Consider the following 18,695-nt stretch of genomic DNA (forward strand, 5'->3'; position numbering starts at 1 on the left):
AATGATTAACCCCTGTGTACGGTTCAAATTTGCTTTCTTTTTGTTATGTTGGTTGCTGTTTTTGCCCCATTGACATTTTTGATTGTTGGGGGTTTTTTCCTGAAATATCAAGATAAGTGCAAGGTCTCTCTCTCTCTCTCTCAAAAAAAAAAAAAAAAAAACACACACACACACCCTATACTCCAAATCATAGGTCTCAAACTCAATTCCTGAAGGGCCGCAGTTTTGCTCCAACCCTGATCAAACACGGCTGATTCAACTAATGAAGGTGTTCATGACTCTTTTGAACACCTCGATTATTTGGATCAGTTGTGTTTGATAGGGTTGGAGCAAAACTGCGGTCCTTCAGGAATTGAGTTTGAGACCTATGCTTCATATAGACGGCAGAATCTAAGCTTTTTTGCACTGCTACTGATGACCAACAGTGAAAATAAAAAAACTGACCTCTTCCCAATATGGTGTGAGAGTTGTGTGGGTGCTATATGGTGTCATGACTTTGCAATCAAAAAATGGCATTATAATGGGAGTCAAGGGGGTAAAGAGAAGCCACCAACATAACAAGAGTAGTAAATTTGCCCAGAGTGTATTGTTGAGTTTTTTTAATTATGTTTTTTAAAGCATTTTCATAAAATATGTCAAAATAAGATTTGTCACCAAAAATCATCTCATTTGCTGAAATGCAGAGAAAGTTGTGGCCAAATTAAGCCTCAAAATCACCCCAGAGTGGATGAAAACATCACATAAGGGTTAATCGAAATATAAATAAATTTGCTATTTGAAATGTTTCGATTTAGCTAATTGCAAAGGCTGTGATATGAATGCAACATAAATATATAATTATATTTAGACCCAATCACAATTATCCTTCCCCTTAGCTCTTGAAACCGAGTGTGAAGGGGAAGGGCTTCAAAATTTACCTCTGTGAAATGGCACACCACTACAACACCAGCACACGTCATCATATGCCATCGCAATCTCTTGCTTCATATGAGATCGATGATCACGACTGCTGTAGTTATTCCAGTTGTGTTATTTTTTGGCATTTATCTTCAGGAAATCACTGAAGGCAACGACATCATGTTATTATAACGATATAATGTGGCAACAAGATTGTAACTGTACTGTGGATTTACACCCTGGCCATATTCATCTATGTAAAAGCACAAAAACAACATTAACATTATAGCAGGCACTGTAAAAAGGTCACTCCCAACAACTAGACATTACTGACAGGATATTCGAGTGTCATCGAGTGTCAGAATGTTGTTGGACTACTATACAGGAGTTCCTATTATGGATTATAAATAGCGAAATTTAGTCTTTTTATTTTAGCGTTTTTTAAAATTTTTATTTTGTTTATTTAATTTTTTTAACCATGACGGTAAAACACGAAAGCCGTTATAAATGTATTAAAACATGCGCTTGTTTGTTATAAAAATTTGTAATAACAACCAAAAAAATATAAATTTGTGCATCTCCTTACTTCAGTGTGCAGCTATGCTGCTGTTGTGACTGGTGTATTCTGGGAATTTTTCGTACCCCATGGTTTCGAGTGTGGTACTGAAAAATCTCAGTTTCACGGGGTATTTAGTCCTTCCCCTTAGCCCTACGGCTTCAAGCTAAAGAGAATTGGGACACCCCTACCCCTTCACGTGAACGCGCAAAACGAGGGGGAGGGGCTAAGGGGCAGAATTGGGATTGGGCCTTATTCTCCATTAGACTCCGAGAGCAAATTAATGCGTGTCCTCTGTAGGGCTCTGCCAATAGGGTGAGCACAGCTTCATTTTCACCAATCAGCAGTGTCCAAACCAGCCCCTGTCACACCCACCTAAACAAACATGAGAGTGCAGGAGGGTGGTGGAGGTGGTGATGATGATGGCGTCTCACGAGGGACCATATAATCTTTTTAATTATTTTTTGTTTTAATTAACACATGTTTTTTTGTAACAAACTGTAACATTGTAGCAAATTAAGAGCAGAGCAAATAATCTACAGGGCTGGCGACTAGTAAAAAAGCATGTGAGCAGCTCTCTATCAAACTCAATACTATTATCTCTGCATATTTCTTTTACATGTGACCGAACTTGTTTCCTAAACCAATCTGGAGAAATTTATTAGTATTAGTGTTTCCAATAAAAATCAGACAATTACACTGGGATGCACTAGACCTAGAGTTTTCTTTAAATACATCTGGTTTGTTTTCATGTTTAAAACCTCTATTCAATATTTTATAGACATGCACAGAGTTCCCTGGCTTTTATGTTGTCCTCCATATGCGTTTGCATTCATTTGTGTTGCGCTCTCTCTGACGTGGTCTCGTTTCTCCTCCCTGTCGCTTCACAGCTGAAGAAAATCCGATCTCTGCTGGTTGCCGGAGCAACAGACTATGATTGTTTCTACCAGCACCTGCGCCTGTTGGATGGCGCATTCAAGCTGTCGGCAAAAGACCTGCGTTCCCAGGTGGTGCGGGAGGCTTGCATCACAGTGGCGTGAGTGACATCTATAGCTCTGGTGTTAGAAGGCTGTGTGTGCATTGTTTGCATTTTATTAATCACATCGCATCAAATCTCATTAGCCGTTTCTTCACTGTATGACTTACAAGAGCAACGAATGAATCTCTTATTTTAGATTTTTTTTTTCGTTTGATTACATTAAATAATACATGTCACTTTAAAAATGCACACAGCTAACGTTATAATGAAAGCATTCGATTGCTTTCCTAACTTTTTATGCTCATTTAGGACGAAATTAGTCGTGTTTGTGTCAGATGGTTGTGTGTAGTTGTGTCAGACTTTCGCTCTGCTTCAAATCGCGTGTACAGAATCCATTTGGGAAACGGCGTCTGTTTATCACTATGGAGCGCGTCAGCTGACAGTCATGCACCACTATATGACTGTTTTGAGGATTGCATATGAAAGGGACACGGCACCTGTAATGAAAAGAAAAGGGAATCCCGTAGTTTTTATATTTATTTCAAAGTGTTTACATGCCTAAACAAAGCGAAAGCACAGAACAGACTCTCATTTAAGTGCAAGGTGCAGCCCCTGGTGGTTTGGCCGTATGGGTTGCGTATAGGGAGGCTCGGCTCTTTAATGTTTATTTGCCACCCTTAAGAGAAAGACTGAAAATACGGGAAAATACCTTTATGGGATGATAGTGGGATAGAACTGTGAAATATGGGAGAATCCCGGGAAAAACGGGAGGGTTGAAAGGTATAATATACAGTTGTACACTCTTAGATGAATGAACTGTAGTGTCCTGATGTCACTAGTAAAAATATTTCTGGTGTCGGAATCGTTTTGGTTTGAATTTGTACTTGCAGGTCAGTAAACGTGCCATTGTTATATTTGCAGATATCTTTCCACGTTATTGGGGAATAAGTTTGATCACGGAGCCGAGGGCATCGTTCCAGTGCTTTTCAACCTCATCCCGAACTGTGCCAAAGTGATGGCCACATCTGGCACAGCAGCCATTCGCATCATCATCCGGGTGAGAAACACACTGATGTGCAGGACTTTATTCTGTCTCACGGCTCTGTATCTGCGTGTTTTGACTGTGTGTTTTTATATTTCCAGCACACTCATGTCCCGCGTCTAATTCCTCTCATCGCTAGTAACTGCACATCGAAATCTGTGGCCGTCCGGAGGTGAGATGTTACTTCTGTATTTGAGAAACACCATATATTTCTGTACACTGCGATATACAACAGGAATGTTTTGTGGAATGGATATCTTGAAAATCCCAGTTTAATCCCGGATCTTGCTTTTGTGTGGGTTTGCTGACGTGCAGTTCATTCATTCATTACTAAGATCTCTTTCTTCTCTCTCTCTCTCCGTCTGTCAGGCGCTGTTATGAGTTCTTGGATCTTCTGCTGCAGGAATGGCAGACTCACTCTCTAGAGAGGTACATCACAACACCGGCTAATCTAGCACTGCTTATTGATGCTGAAGGCTATGACTAGCAGCTGTTTTTCTCTCCTCTGTGTGTCAGGCATGCAGCCGTGCTGGTGGAGAGTATTAAGAAGGGAATCAGAGATGCCGACGCAGAGGCTCGAGTGGAGGCCAGAAAGTGAGTTCTCAGATTATCTGATGTTTTCAGCGTTCCCACGGGTCATGGAGTTTTTGGAATATCATGGAATGTTTAAAGGTCTATTCCAGACATTGAAAGCAATTTTTTTTTTAATTGTCCAAGTAATGGAATATCAGGGATTTATGTTTGTCATTTTAAAATGTACTTTCAGATTATCAGTATTTTTCTGTACCATGTTTTATACATATATAAATAATATACATAATTATAATATATAATATTTAATTAATATCACTTTTTCACATCATACCTAATGTTATTGTTAGTAGGGCCGCACAATATATCGCAAAATTATCATTATCGTGATAACAATATTTGCAATTTACGTATAGCAGATGAGTTTTATATGACATTTATCAAGCTGTTTTGTACAGCTAAAAATGAATGGAAGCGAATGAGACCCGAAGTCTCAACAAATCTAAGTTACAGTGGCCATGCCCTCTCACATGAAAAAAGGTGGATGTGTCATGCAAATACAGCTTTTTAGTCTGTTATGGTCATGGAAAAATCAGGGAGTTTGACATTTCTTTTTGAAGGGGCTTTGCTGTTTTCTGTTGCTCTTAATTTTTTCACATGTTGCTTATTTTCTCAGGGCGTACTGGGGGTTGCGGGCTCGTTTCCCCGGAGAGGCGGAGTCTCTGTATAACTCATTAGAATCGTCCTATCAGAGGACACTTCAGTCGTGTTTAAAGAGCTCGGGCAGTGTGGCATCACTCCCGCAGTCAGACCGCTCGTCCTCCAGCTCGCAAGAAAGCCTTAAGTAAGAATATCTCATGATTACATTAGAGATCACCATTAGACCAGCATCAGAATTTGTATAAGAGCTCTGTGTTTTTTCTTCTTCTTTTTCACAGCCGGCCGCTGTCAAAGTGGTCAGCTGCTCCTGGCAGAGGTAAGAACTTCAGTGTGTGTGTATGTGCTTGGGCTGCACAATATATCGTTTAGCATCAATCTCGTTATGTGCATCGGCAATAGTCACATCACAAAGATATGCAATGTTGAGTGAATTATAGTTGATCAGGAGCTACAGAATTGTATTTAATCACTGCATTAATACTGAATGTGTATGATTTATGCAAAAAACTTGTTTCTAGTCCAAATATCTACATTTCAAAGCAAAAACAAGATTATTTCACGTACCCCAATGGCAGATAATTTAGCTTGTTTTAAGGAAAACTCCTCATTTTAGCTAATTTCTTCTGATGGTGAAAACTAAACAATATTTTTACTTGCTCTAAGAATTTTTGGATATTTGGACTGGAAATGAGACAAAACAAAGCAAGAAAAAAAGCATGTTTATTTGCATTGTGATTATTCAATTTCTATACCTGAATACTGTTAGACTTCCCAGAAAACCGTCGAATAGTGCTAGGCAAACCATCTTGTGAAATTGTATTCATATTATAATATTTATCGCAGAAAAATAATATACATCACAATACTAGATTTTTCCAATATTGTGCAACCCTGTTCATATGTTGTAGTACAGGGTAGTATGTGTATTTGAGGATAAAATAAAAAGATCTGTTAAAAATAGACAACATCCCTTAAAAAGAAAAGACTTTACCTGGGCAAAGACATTAAACATATTAAAAGTGTAGATTAACTCATTTCAGCAACATGGTCTATATCAAATACTTGCATTTGACATAAAATATTTAATTTATTTCATGTATTTATTTATAAAATAAAGTCAAATAGTATATATAAAATGTAATGATTAAATATAGGCCATTTTGCTGAAAGATCTACACTTTTAATGACTTTAATGTCTTTGCCCAGTTAAAATCTTTTTCCGTCTTTACTATACTAGTGGCTTGAAATATCTTGTCAGTGTGAAAAAAGCATTTCGGATTTAAAAGGTAAAAAAATGTTGCTTGGGAAAATAAATAAATATATATACAAGGGTTTAAGTCTTGTATTTATATATAGACTTAAATATAAACTTGAAATAATCATTAAAAGATAACCAACCCAAAGAGATTTCAACCGTTTTGGAATGATGTGCAGAATGTTATTTCTGAGTGGTTTGGAAACAGGGTTGCTAGGACTGCACTATTTTTGTTTATGGGAGATATTAAGGACACTTTCCCCAGAGGTGACCAATATATGTGTTAGATTCTTCTTGTGGCATCCAAAAAGACTATAAGGAACTGGCTTAAACGTTGAAATCTAAGGAGTGGTTTGGGATACTTGAAAAAATGTATGTAATGGAAAAACTCACTTCGATGTTGAGGATGAAAACGAAAGGTTAAAAAAAATGGTTGATATATAGGGAATATAAAGACACCCGCATTTAAGTAAAAGGTAATTGGAAGAGATATAGCAATCTTATGTGCTTGGATTTTTTCTTTTTCGTAATTTTTTTTTTTCCTTGTTTTTTTTTTCTTTTTCTTTTTACATTCAAGTTTATGTGTGTATATATATATATATATATATAGGCGATTATGTATTGCATATTGATATGTGCAGGGTTCCCACACTTGAAAGTTCTTAAAAGTGCTTGAATTTCAGACAAATGAATTCAAGGCCTATAATAGCTAAAAACAAACGTATGTTCTTAAACGTGCATGAATATAAAGTTTATGGGGTTATTTTAACAATTGTACTGTTCTGTTTCAGAAACTGAATGAAAAAGAACTGCGAAATTCTTCATTTTAAATTGTTACATTTAAATCTTGCTCAAGAACTATAACACATAAAGCATATTTGATCAATATTTTAGAGGCTACATTTGAATATTACCTGTATTGAATTCAACTAATTGTATTAAAGTGCTTTGAACATGAGTTTATAATTAATAAGATATTTTTAATGTAAACATTAAATGAAAGTGAAATGTTAAGTACAGTAAGGACTAGAGATGTGAACCTACACTGGTCTCACGGTTCAGTTTTGTTACGATTATCATGCCATCGATTCGGTTCAATTCAATATCTGCATTACGGTGCTTTGATGATGCTTTCCATACACAGTTTTATATTTTACTTCACTGAACAGCAATTCTTGTATTAAACTTTGTAGAAATATTTATATACTATTTGTAATACAATTTTGTCCTTTAATACAAAGTCAGATATATGAACTGTACCTTTAACAACTCAAGTACATGCGCAGAACAACATGAGCATTTATAGCAAATAAAGAAATATAAATATCCCGCTCACTTTCTGAGCCTTGTCTAGCGAGTTCTTTCTTACACCACTATGATTGGTCACGCGCTAAACAGAAAGGGCTGCGATTGGCTCTAATGCTCTGGCACTGTTCACCGATGAGATTGATAAACAACAGCAGTGGTCACAGCTGATCCATGATAGATGCGGAGGAAAAAACTCACTCTGCAGACTCATGTCTGTATCCAGAAGTATAGCAGTAACAGCCGAGAGGAGAGGAAACTTTACCTCATGACAGCAGGTCAAAGGTCCACAGTGAGAGAGAGAAAGCGAGATCGAGAAATGGACAAGCAGTGAATTGTGTAGTTTCTGTGTTTTTAAGTAGTTTGAGTGTTTTAATTACTTGCGCTCGACTCCCTCGCCATAGTAAGCTACCGCAATATAGCGCATATGACATAAATTGTCTGCGTCTGCATTGCGGTGCACCGAAGAAACAATTAATATTGACACTCCTAGTATGGACTTTCATGGTGCTACATATGCTGGAGTATGAAGTACAAAGTACTCGATTCAAAATTAATGATGCTTAAGTCCTTAAATCTGAAGTTCATGAAAGTGTGGGAATCCTGTATGTGTATGTAATGATATACAGTTGAAGAATTATTAGCCCCCTTTGAATTTTTTTAATTTTTAAAAATATTTTCCAAATGATGTTTAACAAAGCAAGAAAATTTTCACAGCATGTCTGATAATATTTTTTCTTCTGGAGAAAGTCTTTTTTGTTTTATTTCGGCTAGAATAAAAGCAGCTTTTAATTTTTTTTATAAACATTTTAAGGTCAAAATTATTAGCCCCTTTAAGCTATATTTTTTTCAATAGTCTACAGAACAAACCATCCTTATACAATAACTTAATTTAACCCTAGCTTAAATAACCCTAGCCTGTCTAGTTAACCTAATTAACCTAGTTAAGCCTTTAAATGTCACTCTAAGATGTATAGAAGTGTCTTGAAAAATATCTAGTCAAATATTATTTACTGTCATCATGGCAAAGATAAAATAAATCAGTTATTAGAGAGGAGTTATTAAAACTATTATGATTAGAAATGTGTTGAAGAAATCTCTCGTTTAAAAAGAAATTGGGGGAAAAAAGAAACAGGGGGACTAATAATTCTGACTTCAGCTTTATGTTTGCATTTTTTTTTTTTTTTTGTGTTAAATTATTGTTCTGTATTGTAAAAAATAAACTAAATAAAAGTTATAAAAAAAGATAACTAAAAATAAATAAAGCAGATTACCATCCATTCATAATATTTGCCCAAAAATCTAAACAGATTTTGTAATTATTTATAAATGTATGTTATGTATTTATAATAATTTATATTAGATTTATAAACATTAATGAATAAAATACAGCATTATAAAAAATCTAGTGTTTAGATTCCAAATACATTTCTGTAAAATAAATGAATATTTATATAATTAATATATATATAATTATATAATTTTTTCTTTGTGTGTTTGTCATTTTAGTGCCTGCGAGTTCAAAATCTTCAGGATCTCCAGGCTCGCTGCAGCGCTCCCGCAGTGATGTGGATGTTAACGCAGCCGCCGGGGCAAAAGCCAGACACAGCGGACAGGCTGGAGGAGCCGGCAGAGTCACCACAGGCATGACCCCCGGATCATACGCTTCACTCGGTACGACACACACACCGCTCAACGATATCAGAAGGAGGACATAAAAATCAACATGCAGATTTTCAGGCTCTTTTCTCACCAGACGCAGTAGAAACCCATGTGAAGAAGTGTCTTTTTAGGATTTAGGATGTGTGTGTGTGCGTGTGCGTGTGTGTGTGCGTGAGTGTGTGTGTGTGTGTGTTTGTTTGTTTGTTTGTTTGTTTGTTTGTTTGTTTGTTTGTATATTTGTGAGTGTGTCTGTTTAGGTGTATGTGCGGGTGTGTGTGCATGCGGGTGTGTTCAGGTGTGTCTGTATCTGTTTGGGTGTATGCATGTCTGTGTGTGTGTGTATGTCTGTCTGTTTAGGTGTGTCTTTGTGTGGATGTGCTGAATGTGTTTGTGGGTGTGTGTATATGGTTGTTGAATGTGTGTTTGTTTGTGTGTCTGTATATTTTGTGTCTCTGTGTGTGTGTTGAATGTTTGTGTGTCTGTGTGAGTCTATGCGCATGTGTGTGTGTGTGTGTGTGTGTGTGTGCGTGTGCGTGCGTGCGTGCGTGCGTGCGTGCGTGCGTGCGTGCATGTCCATCCATGCATGTCTCTGCTAGTGTCCATATGTATGTATGTGTGTCTATGTCTGTTCAGGTGTGTCTCTGTGTGTCTGTTCGGGTGTGCGTATGTCTGTGCATGTGTTGAATGTGTTTGTTTGTGGGTGTGTGAGTTAAATGTCTGCGCATCTGTGCAAGTCTATGTGTGTGTGTGTTTTTGTGGGTGTGCATATCTGTACAAGTGTGTGTGTCTGACCAGGTGTGTGTGTGTGTTGTATGTGATTGTGGGTATGTGTGTTGAATGTGTGTGTGTTTGTGCATGTATGTGTGTTTTGTACCTGTGCTTGTGTGTGTGTGTTGAATGTTTGTGTGTCTATGCAAAACTATGTGTGTGTGTGTCTATAAGTGTGTATGTCCATGCATGTCTGTATGTGTGTGTATGTCTGCTCTGGTGTGTCTGTGTATGTGTGTTTATATCTGTTCAGTTGTGTGTATGTCTGTATGTGCATGTCTGCGTGTGTGTGTGTGTGTGTGTGTGTGTGTGTCTGTGTAAGAATGTCTGTGCATGAGTCTGTATGTTTGTGTGTGTTTACACAGTATGTCTGTCTGTCTGTTCAGGTGTGTGTGTGTCTGTTGACTGTGTTTGTGGGTGGGTGTGTGTGTATGTGTGTTGAATGCTTGTGTGTCTGTGTGAGTCTATGCGTGTGTGTTTTTGCGGGTGTGTATGTCCATGCAGATCTGCAGGTGTGTGTGTGTTGAATGTGTTTGTGGGTATGTGTGTATGGGTGTTTGTGTGCATGTCTGTGTGTTTTGTGCCAGTGTGTTGAATGTTTGTGTGTCTGAGTGTGTATGTGTGTGTGTCTTTGCGGATGTGTGTGTGTCTGCGTGCGGGCGTGCGTGTGTCTATGTCTGTTCGGGTGTGTGCGGGTGTTGAATGTGTGTGTTGTTCTAACTGGTCTGCTGTGCTCCTCTCTCTCTTCTCTGGCTTAAGATGATGCCTCTGATAAGGATGGTAAGATCATCTGCCGTTTGCTCATCCAGTCTTCTTCTTCATCTTCTCCTTTTCTTACTTGCCCTTTTTCCTTCTCTATCAGCCTTCCTGCTCATGTAGCTCACGCTTTCCTTCTGTCTTTGAATGGTTGCTTAGGGTGTTGTTGTGGTTTGTATACAGTGCCTCCACTAATATTGGCACCCTTGGTAAATACAGTTGAAGTCAGAATTATTAGCCCCCCTGTTTATCGTTTTCCCCAATTTCTTTTTAAACGAGAGAAGATTTTCTCAACACATTTCTAAACATAATAGCTTTAATAACTCATCTCTAATAACTGATTTATTTTATCTTTGCCATGATGACAGTAAATAATATTAGACTAGATATTTTTCAAGACACTTCGATACAGCTCATAGTGACATTTAAGTTTTAGTTTAGTTAAGGCTTAACTGGGCTAATTAGGTTATATAGGCAGGTTAGGGTAATTAGGAAAGTTATTGTATAATGATCTGTGGACAATTGAAAAAAATATAGCTTAAAGGGGCAAATAATTTTGACTTTAAAATGGTTTTAAAAAAATTAAAAACTGCTTTTATTCTAGCCGAAATAAAACAAATAAGACTTTCTCCAGAAGAAAAAATATTATCAGGCATACTGTGAAAATTTCCTTGCTCTGTTAAACATCATTAGGGAAATATTTGTAAAAAATTCAAAGGGGGGCTAATAATTCTGACTTCAACTGTATGTCTTTATTGTTAACATGTTTTTCTGTAAATGTGAACAAAGAAACTCTGCTCTCATTGAGAACAAGCTAGTGCAAACATTTTATTTCTAAAAGCTTTATTAAATATGAGTTCATAAAAGCAATAGTTTTTAAAAATATGAGCAAGCATGACCTTCAGTGTCACAGGGCTATAAATATGAGAAAAACAGCAGCCAGAATCCCTCAGTCATTCATCACAATGGGTAATATAGATTTATTGGCAAAAAATATAGATTTATGATTTGGGGTAAAAGGTTGTTGAGCTTTGCAAAATGGGAAGTGGCTATAAGAAAATAGCAAAAACACTGAAAATTCCCATTTAGATTTATTTATTAAAGGGCACCCATGATGAAAATCATGTTTTGTAAGCTGTTTGGACAGTATTGTTGTAGGTATAGTGTGTCCACAGTCATATTGGGGTGATATAAACACAATAAGTCTCTTATTTAAATTTCCTGACATTAAAATAGGATCCAAATCCCTGCTAATTTGAGGTCGACCTCAACGTGATGTAGGAGTGCGGTTTCCCCGCCCACTGAATTGATTGACAGCAACATATTAACATGTCTCCATAGTAACGCATATAATCAATCAACAAGACAGGACGTGCACAAAGCAACCAGGATTAAAAGATCAACTGTATATTTATTATGTACGTTTTCTCAAATATATGCATGCAGGTGTGTTTTTATATTTACATAATAAATATACACAATACACACACTATAATTGTCAGAACAAACTTTTATTTTATATGCAATTAAATTGATAATTAATTTTAATTAATTAATTTTAGAAATTTGAAGGTCAAAAATACAATCCAACATTATCTTCACCATCACAAATTATTCGAAAGGGTTTCAAGAAAAAAATCCTTTTCTCTCATCTACCTCAAGCATCTTTTGTTTGTTTTTTTTCATATTTTTTTAGCAAAAAAATCAAATAGTTAAACATTTTGCTCATATTTACCAAAGGTGCCAATATTAATGGTCAGTGTACGTCTTTGATCTTTACTGAGTTCTGCTAGGTGCAAAGTTGTCTGCTTTTTGAAGTTGTTTCAGTGCATTGTAGGTACAATAATAATAGGGAACCTGATCCTCTCACAGAGAGTGGGTGGAGCTTTTTGTGTGTGATGTAGTGCTGCTGCCATCTGCAGATGGCGTGTGGTATTGCAACAACACGATTCATCTGCCTTTCAGCTTATGGTTGCACCAAGTTGAATCTCTTCATTTAAAATCTCCCTTACTGATTGGACGCTCTCCTCTTCTTCTGTCCATTCTGTCTCATCTCCACTCCTGTAACTCCATCATTAATGCCTTCCCCCAATCACAGGACTGGCCAGAGGGTGGTTGTGGAGGCCAGCGAGACTCTCTCAAACCTCAAACTGTTGGTGTGTTATGAATATAAATGAGATCTTATAATGTGTTGTTTTTGTTTTTCTTCAGGGCGGCTCCGGACTAAGCAGACTTTATCCACAGCTTCCGGTGTGGGAAGCAGTCAGGTGGACTCGAGAGGCCGGACAAGATCAAAGATGGCGTCCCAGTCACAACGTAAGTTTACATTTTACGTCCACAGTGAAGCAGCACCAACTTTCTTATATTGTTTACTTAGACACATCTTATGTTGTATTGCTCAAGTACCACACACTGTGTCATTGTAACATTTTCATGCCACTTTATTGGCTGGTAAATGTTTGGAAGTGTGAATGTTTACCATTAGATTGATTAAAAAAGACAACGTTTATATACTCATTTTGAGCCATTTATATTGTGCAATTCTGTGTTGAATGAGACATCTAATAGACATCTAAACATAGACGGCTTGGTTAAAACAAATCTAAATTTGAGCTGTTAGTGAAAATCTAATAGATTTCATAGAATAGCCCAAACATAAGACCCTTTCACACATACAGAATTTTCCGGAAAATTACCGGCAATTTTCCAGAAGGGTCTGTAATTGTGAACAGGCCCTTTTTGAAAATACCGGTAAATTCCTTCCGGCTATTTTCCGGAAAGAGAAGTTGTAACATTACCGGAAATTTGCCGGAATGCTGCGCAGTGTGAACGCAGAAGGAACATTGCCAGAAAGAGTGTGTTCACGCTTAAAAGCGTTGACGTGAGTAGGCATGAGACGATAACCGTCTTCAAGGTATATCGCGGTTTGGAAAAGTCAAGGTTTTAAAAGTGCCAACATTTTCTGCCATACCGTTCCTAAGGTATGAGTAAGATTTTTTTTATTTACATTTTTTTTTGTTTTTAGGACAACAGTATCTCCAGCAGAAAAGACATCCAAAGATGCTGTTTTAAATTGTAAAAAAAAAATCACTGTTTTTGAAACAAATGAAGACAGCAGAAGTCAATGATTCTTTTGAATTATATAGCCTGACATGTTTACTGCTCTAAAATATTTTAAATGTTTCTCAAATTAAAATATATTGTGTTCAAAAAGGAAAAGGTTTTATTTTTTACCCAGACATTTAAAAAGAACATATTTTAGAGCAGTAATCACAATACCGTGATATTTATATCCAAGGTTATCATACCATCAGAATCTTGTGAGACGTCTACTCCAGCCAATCAGAACATTCAGACACATTCACATCGAGCTGTTTATGAAAATAAAAGCCTTTGAATATTTTTCCAGACACATTTAACTGCTAGATGTTCGTCAGATAACCTTTCCGTGTTCCTTCTTAATGCCAACTAAGTAAACAATTATCGAAAAAATGCTTATGATAAACCGCTGTTTGTTTACCTCTGCTTCAGTTGCTTGACGCATGTGCACGTGAAGCAGCCGGTGAGCACCAGCGCACACACACATATTATGTACATCTCGACATACGCAAGTGTTGTTCGAAGTTGTTCACAACACTTATGCATCCACAGAATTTGTAATGTAGTCAAATGTGTAAACATTTAGCTGCATGAATGCTAAAGCTTTAAATAAAAGTGAAACCGTCAACAAAAATCTGATCCTTTCTATGCTTATAAATACAAGCGCAGCGTTTAGAGCTCATTTCTGGTTAATGATGTCAGAATTTACCAGTATTTTGGAATGGATGTGTGAACTGTCTTTTCCGGGAAAATTCTGGAACGTCCTCGCCTGTGTGAACAGCACTTTTTTTTTTTTTAAATTTACCGCTAAAGTCGTTCCAGTAATTTTCCGGATATTTACCGGTATCACTGAGTGAAAGGGGCTATAGACTAGTCATCAAACACAGATTTCAATACGTTTAGTCATTCACTCCTATCTATTTGATGGTTAGTCCAGTTTTGGGCTATTTGTTAAATTCTTTTAGATTAAAGCCCAAATTTAGCCTCGTTTTAGCCAAGCTATCTACGTTCAGATGTCTATTAGATGTCTATTAGACTTCTTTTAAACACAAAAAATGCTTGTTGGGAAAAATTACATTTAGTGTTACAATTAGTTTGAAGTTATATTTAGTGTTGTCAATACTACATTTTCTCTGTATTAAAAACATATTGATATTTGATATCAGGGAAATTTTGCCATCACCTTAAAGGTGCAATAGGAGATGTTAGAAAATGCTAACGTTAGCCTGATATAGCACTGAAAGCCTATAGCCTACGCTGCAAATCGCCATCACGTGACATTCACCAGAGCGAAAACGTTATAGTACAGTTAGTAGTTATAATACCAAACTTGACAAAAGAAGGTAGTTTGTTCATGTTTTATTGCTATTCATGTTCTTTACCGCGTCCCTGACTGCAACTGATGATAAAACTGTGTGAACAGGGTGCGCAGAGAAATGATATTATACGTTTTGACAGGCAGAAAGAACAGCCTATCATAATCTTTGGGACAAAAGTTTTGATTGGACGAACTTTTCTTGGTCCCACACCTTCCACAGATTATTAAAATACACTACCTGACAAAAGTCTTGTTGCCTATCCAAGTTTTCGGAACAACAAATAATAACATGACTTCTAGTTGATCATTTGGTATCAGAAGTGGCTTATATGAAAGGCAAAGGCCTCTAAATTACAGTTATTTTACCAAAATAAAATATGATCAAGCCTTGATTTTTAATGATTTCATTAGGACAGTAAGGTCAGACTTTGCTTAAACAAAAGTCTTGTCACTTAACTGAAATAATGTCCAGTATAGAATATAAAGTCATGCTGCAGTGGACACAGAATGAATATTGTGTCCGACACCCGTGAGCTTGGAGGACTGCATCCATACATCTCTGCAATGACTCAAATCACTGATTAATAAAGTCATCTGGAATGGCAAAGAAAGCGTTCTTGCAGGACTCCCAGAGTTCATCAAGATTCTTTGGATTCATCTTCAATGCCTCCTCCATCTTACCCCAGACATGCTCAATAATGTTCATTTCTGGTGACTGGGCTGGCCAATCCTGGAGCACTTTCGTTTGGCGTGGAGGCTGAAGTATGAGGAGCCTAATGTAATGGGCAGCACAAATGTCTTAATACCTCAGGCTGTTGATGTTGCCATCCACTCTGCAGATCTCTCACACACCCCCATACTGAATGTAAGCTCATATGACAAGGCGACAACACTTATGTCTTTGCAAAAATTGACTCAATGGGCTTTACCAAGCTGGGAATATTAGAATACTTTTAGACAGTTTCGTTTTGCACTGAAACATTATTACAAAAGCTGTTGGGATTAAAACGTGCCCTTTCTTTAAAAAAAAATCTTGATTAGAAATATATTTCAGTGACACTTCAAGTCAATTTGTACTCAAGAGACAAGACTTTTGTCAGGGACTGTATAGTAACAGTAATCAACATTTGAAGTGGATCAGCAGCTTTCATCAAAGTTGACCTAAAACTATTGAACAACACCTATTGTCCTAGGACAGTTTTGAAAAACATCTTTGATTTGCTTCGACTGTATATTTATTTGGTTTTACTTTAGATTAAATTCATCAGTGCAGTACCAAAGTGTTAACACCACTTCACACACTACATGCTGTAACACACATTGTCCTCTGCATGTCAGTGTGTGTATGTGAGAGATTATCAAGAGTCATCCTGCTTGAAGGATGTAACCCACCGCTCCTCCAACTGTTTCTGTGCCTCTAGGTTCCGACGATTCTGATTGCACGCCAGGTACCCTCGTCTGACATGTGGGCGAGTGTGTTTAGTTGATGGAAACGTGTGTGTGTGTGTGTGTGTGTGTGAGAGAGAGAGTGAGCGTTTGTTTGTCCTGAGTGGCCTGCATGCTGTGTGATCTTCACTTGGGTGTGACGGTATCAGTCCATTTCTGCCTGTAGGCGTGTAGAAACACAAACTCTCAGACACTTCGGTTTTAGCGCTGTGTGTTGGGCTGCTTAAACATGTCGAGAGTATTGGTGGAACGAAAGCAGCGGCAAACACAACCATGATGTTGTTCATCTTTTGTGCGCCATTCATGGTGATTTTGTGTGGAGTAATGTCTGTCGCAGGGCTTGTGTCTTGATGTTTTCATTTGCAGGCTGATGGTTTTATTCATTCGCACAGTGTGTGTGTGCGCGTCAAAACAACACATTGACTGCATGTTTTTACCCCATAATGCATTTGTATTCGTTTAATGCTGTTCCTCCTCCCACCCAATGGGTCTCTTGGCCCCACCCTGCTCCCCTAATCCTCCCCTTCTCATTGGCTCAGGATCACAGTCTGCTACCCCTGTTGGTGGTAAGATTTTCGACATATTTCATTCATTTAGTCCAGTCTCTGCCATCCTGTGGCCTCCACCTGTTCCTCTAGTTGTACGTCTTTCCTGGTTCACCAACAAAACAAACAAACATGGCTTTCCCATGTTTTCCTGGTTTTTTTCCCATCAGCCCCCACTCTTCTCTGCATGAAGGGTGTGTTGCTTGGCTCACTATGGATGGTGTTTTTCTTTCTTTCTTTCTTTCTTTCTTTCTTTCTTTCTTTCTTTCTTTCTTTCTTTCTTTCTTTCTTTCTTTCTTTCTTTCTTTCTTTCTTTCTCTTTCGTCCTTTTTTCCTCCTCACTTTTTTCCTCTTGTCCTTCAACCCTTTCTTTCTTTCTTTCTTTCCTTTTTTCTTTTTTCTCTTTTCTTTCTATTTCATTTATTTCTTTCTCTTACTTTCTTTTTTCTCTTTTTTCTTTCTCTTTCTTTCGTTCTTTCTTTTTCTTTCTTTTTTCTTTTTTGTTCTCTTTCTTTTCGTGTTTTTCCTTTATATACCTCTTTCTTTAATTTTTTTCTTTTTTCTTTTTCGTTCTTTCTCTTTTCTTTCTTCTTTTCTAATTCTTTATTTTTTCTCTTTAATCTTTTCTTTTTTCTTTTTCGTTCTTTCTCTTTTTTTACTTTCTTTCTTTCTTTCTTTCTATCTTCTTATTCTTTCTTTTTTTCTCTTTCTTTAATTTTTCTTTCTGTTCTCCTTCTCTTTTTCTTTTTCTTTCTTTCTTTCTTTCTTTCTTTCTTTCTTTCTTTCTTTCTTTCTTTCTTTCTTTCTTTCTTTCTTTCTTTTTCTTTCTTTCTTTTCACTTTCTTTTTTCTTTTTCTTTTTCTTCCTTTTTTCTTTTTTTCTTTTTTCTTTTCTCTTTTTCTCGTTCTTTATTTCTTTCTTTCTTTCATTTTTTTTTCTTTTTTTTCTTTTTCTTTTTTAATTTTTCTTTTTTCTTTTTCTTTGTCTTTCCTTCCGTTTTTCTTTCTTTCTTTCTTTCTTTCTTTCTTTCTTTCATTCAAACTTGTGTGTAATTTGTTAAATCTCACATTACGGTTGGGTGATATGACAATTTTGACAAATTTAGCATTTGCTAGAAGTTTGCTAAACAAATTCTTGTATGTTTGTGGTTCAAGTTATAAAGCAAAATGGGATACATGTGTTTGACATGAAGATGTTTGATAATGTCGAAAAGTGGTTTTTAAGGCCCAATCCCAATTCTACCCCTTAGCCCTTACCCCTACCCCTTGTTTTGCGTGTTCACGTGAAGGGGTAGGGGTGTCCCTATTGTCTTTAGCTTGTAGGCGTAGGGCTAAGGGGAAGGGCTAGATACCCCTTCCAACAGAGATTTTTCAGGACCACACCTGAAACCAAGGGGTAAGAAAATTTCCCAGAATACACCAGCCACAACGACAGCATGGCTGCACACGGAAGTCAGGTGAAGCACAAATTTGTTTTTTTTTTTGGTCATTATTATTATTTACAACAAACAAGCATGATTTAATGCATTCATGGGGTAAGGGTAAATTTTGATGCCCTTCCCCTTCAGACTCCGTTTCAAGGGCCAAGTTGAAGGGGTAGAGATAGAATTGGGAATTGGCCTTTAAGTATCAAGTAATAAAAGTGTAAAACAACTTTATTTATTTGCGTCTTGTTTAATTCCATTTTAAAATTTAGCGACTGCCAAACATCTTTGATCATCTTTGACCTGTATATTGTTACCATGTTCTGAAATGTTGGTCATATCGCCCACCATCACTTCACACTGCGTGGCAATTTTAAAGGTTTGGTAATTGGTGTGTCAAAGTGCCGCATGTTCATTTGTGTTTGTGTAGTCTCTGTGGTTAGAGAAACATCT

The 18,695-nt window shown here is 37.0% G+C and overlaps 1 protein-coding gene across 28 annotated transcripts in view; it reads left to right on the forward strand.

The window, feature by feature from the left end:
* clasp2 (cytoplasmic linker associated protein 2) overlaps positions 1-18,695 on the forward strand; it is a 116,193-nt gene that overhangs the window by 46,275 nt on the left and 51,223 nt on the right. For 14 of the 28 annotated variants that reach the window (XM_056479659.1, XM_056479667.1, XM_056479661.1 and 11 more), the window contains 12 exons: positions 2,344-2,489; positions 3,354-3,489; positions 3,576-3,646; positions 3,844-3,903; positions 3,991-4,068; positions 4,682-4,849; positions 4,944-4,981; positions 8,735-8,899; positions 10,415-10,435; positions 12,623-12,727; positions 16,250-16,276; positions 16,814-16,840. In XM_056479659.1, the coding sequence (XP_056335634.1) occupies positions 2,344-2,489; positions 3,354-3,489; positions 3,576-3,646; positions 3,844-3,903; positions 3,991-4,068; positions 4,682-4,849; positions 4,944-4,981; positions 8,735-8,899; positions 10,415-10,435; positions 12,623-12,727; positions 16,250-16,276; positions 16,814-16,840 (1,042 nt within the window). The remainder of the gene's footprint in view (positions 1-2,343; positions 2,490-3,353; positions 3,490-3,575; positions 3,647-3,843; positions 3,904-3,990; positions 4,069-4,681; positions 4,850-4,943; positions 4,982-8,734; positions 8,900-10,414; positions 10,436-12,622; positions 12,728-16,249; positions 16,277-16,813; positions 16,841-18,695) is intronic. The other 14 variants (XM_056479666.1, XM_056479680.1, XM_056479681.1 and 11 more) reach the window with 4 other exon arrangements.

The sequence above is a fragment of the Danio aesculapii genome, chromosome 19, assembly GCF_903798145.1.
Source record: "Danio aesculapii chromosome 19, fDanAes4.1, whole genome shotgun sequence".
NCBI classification, from domain to species: Eukaryota; Metazoa; Chordata; class Actinopteri; order Cypriniformes; family Danionidae; genus Danio; species Danio aesculapii.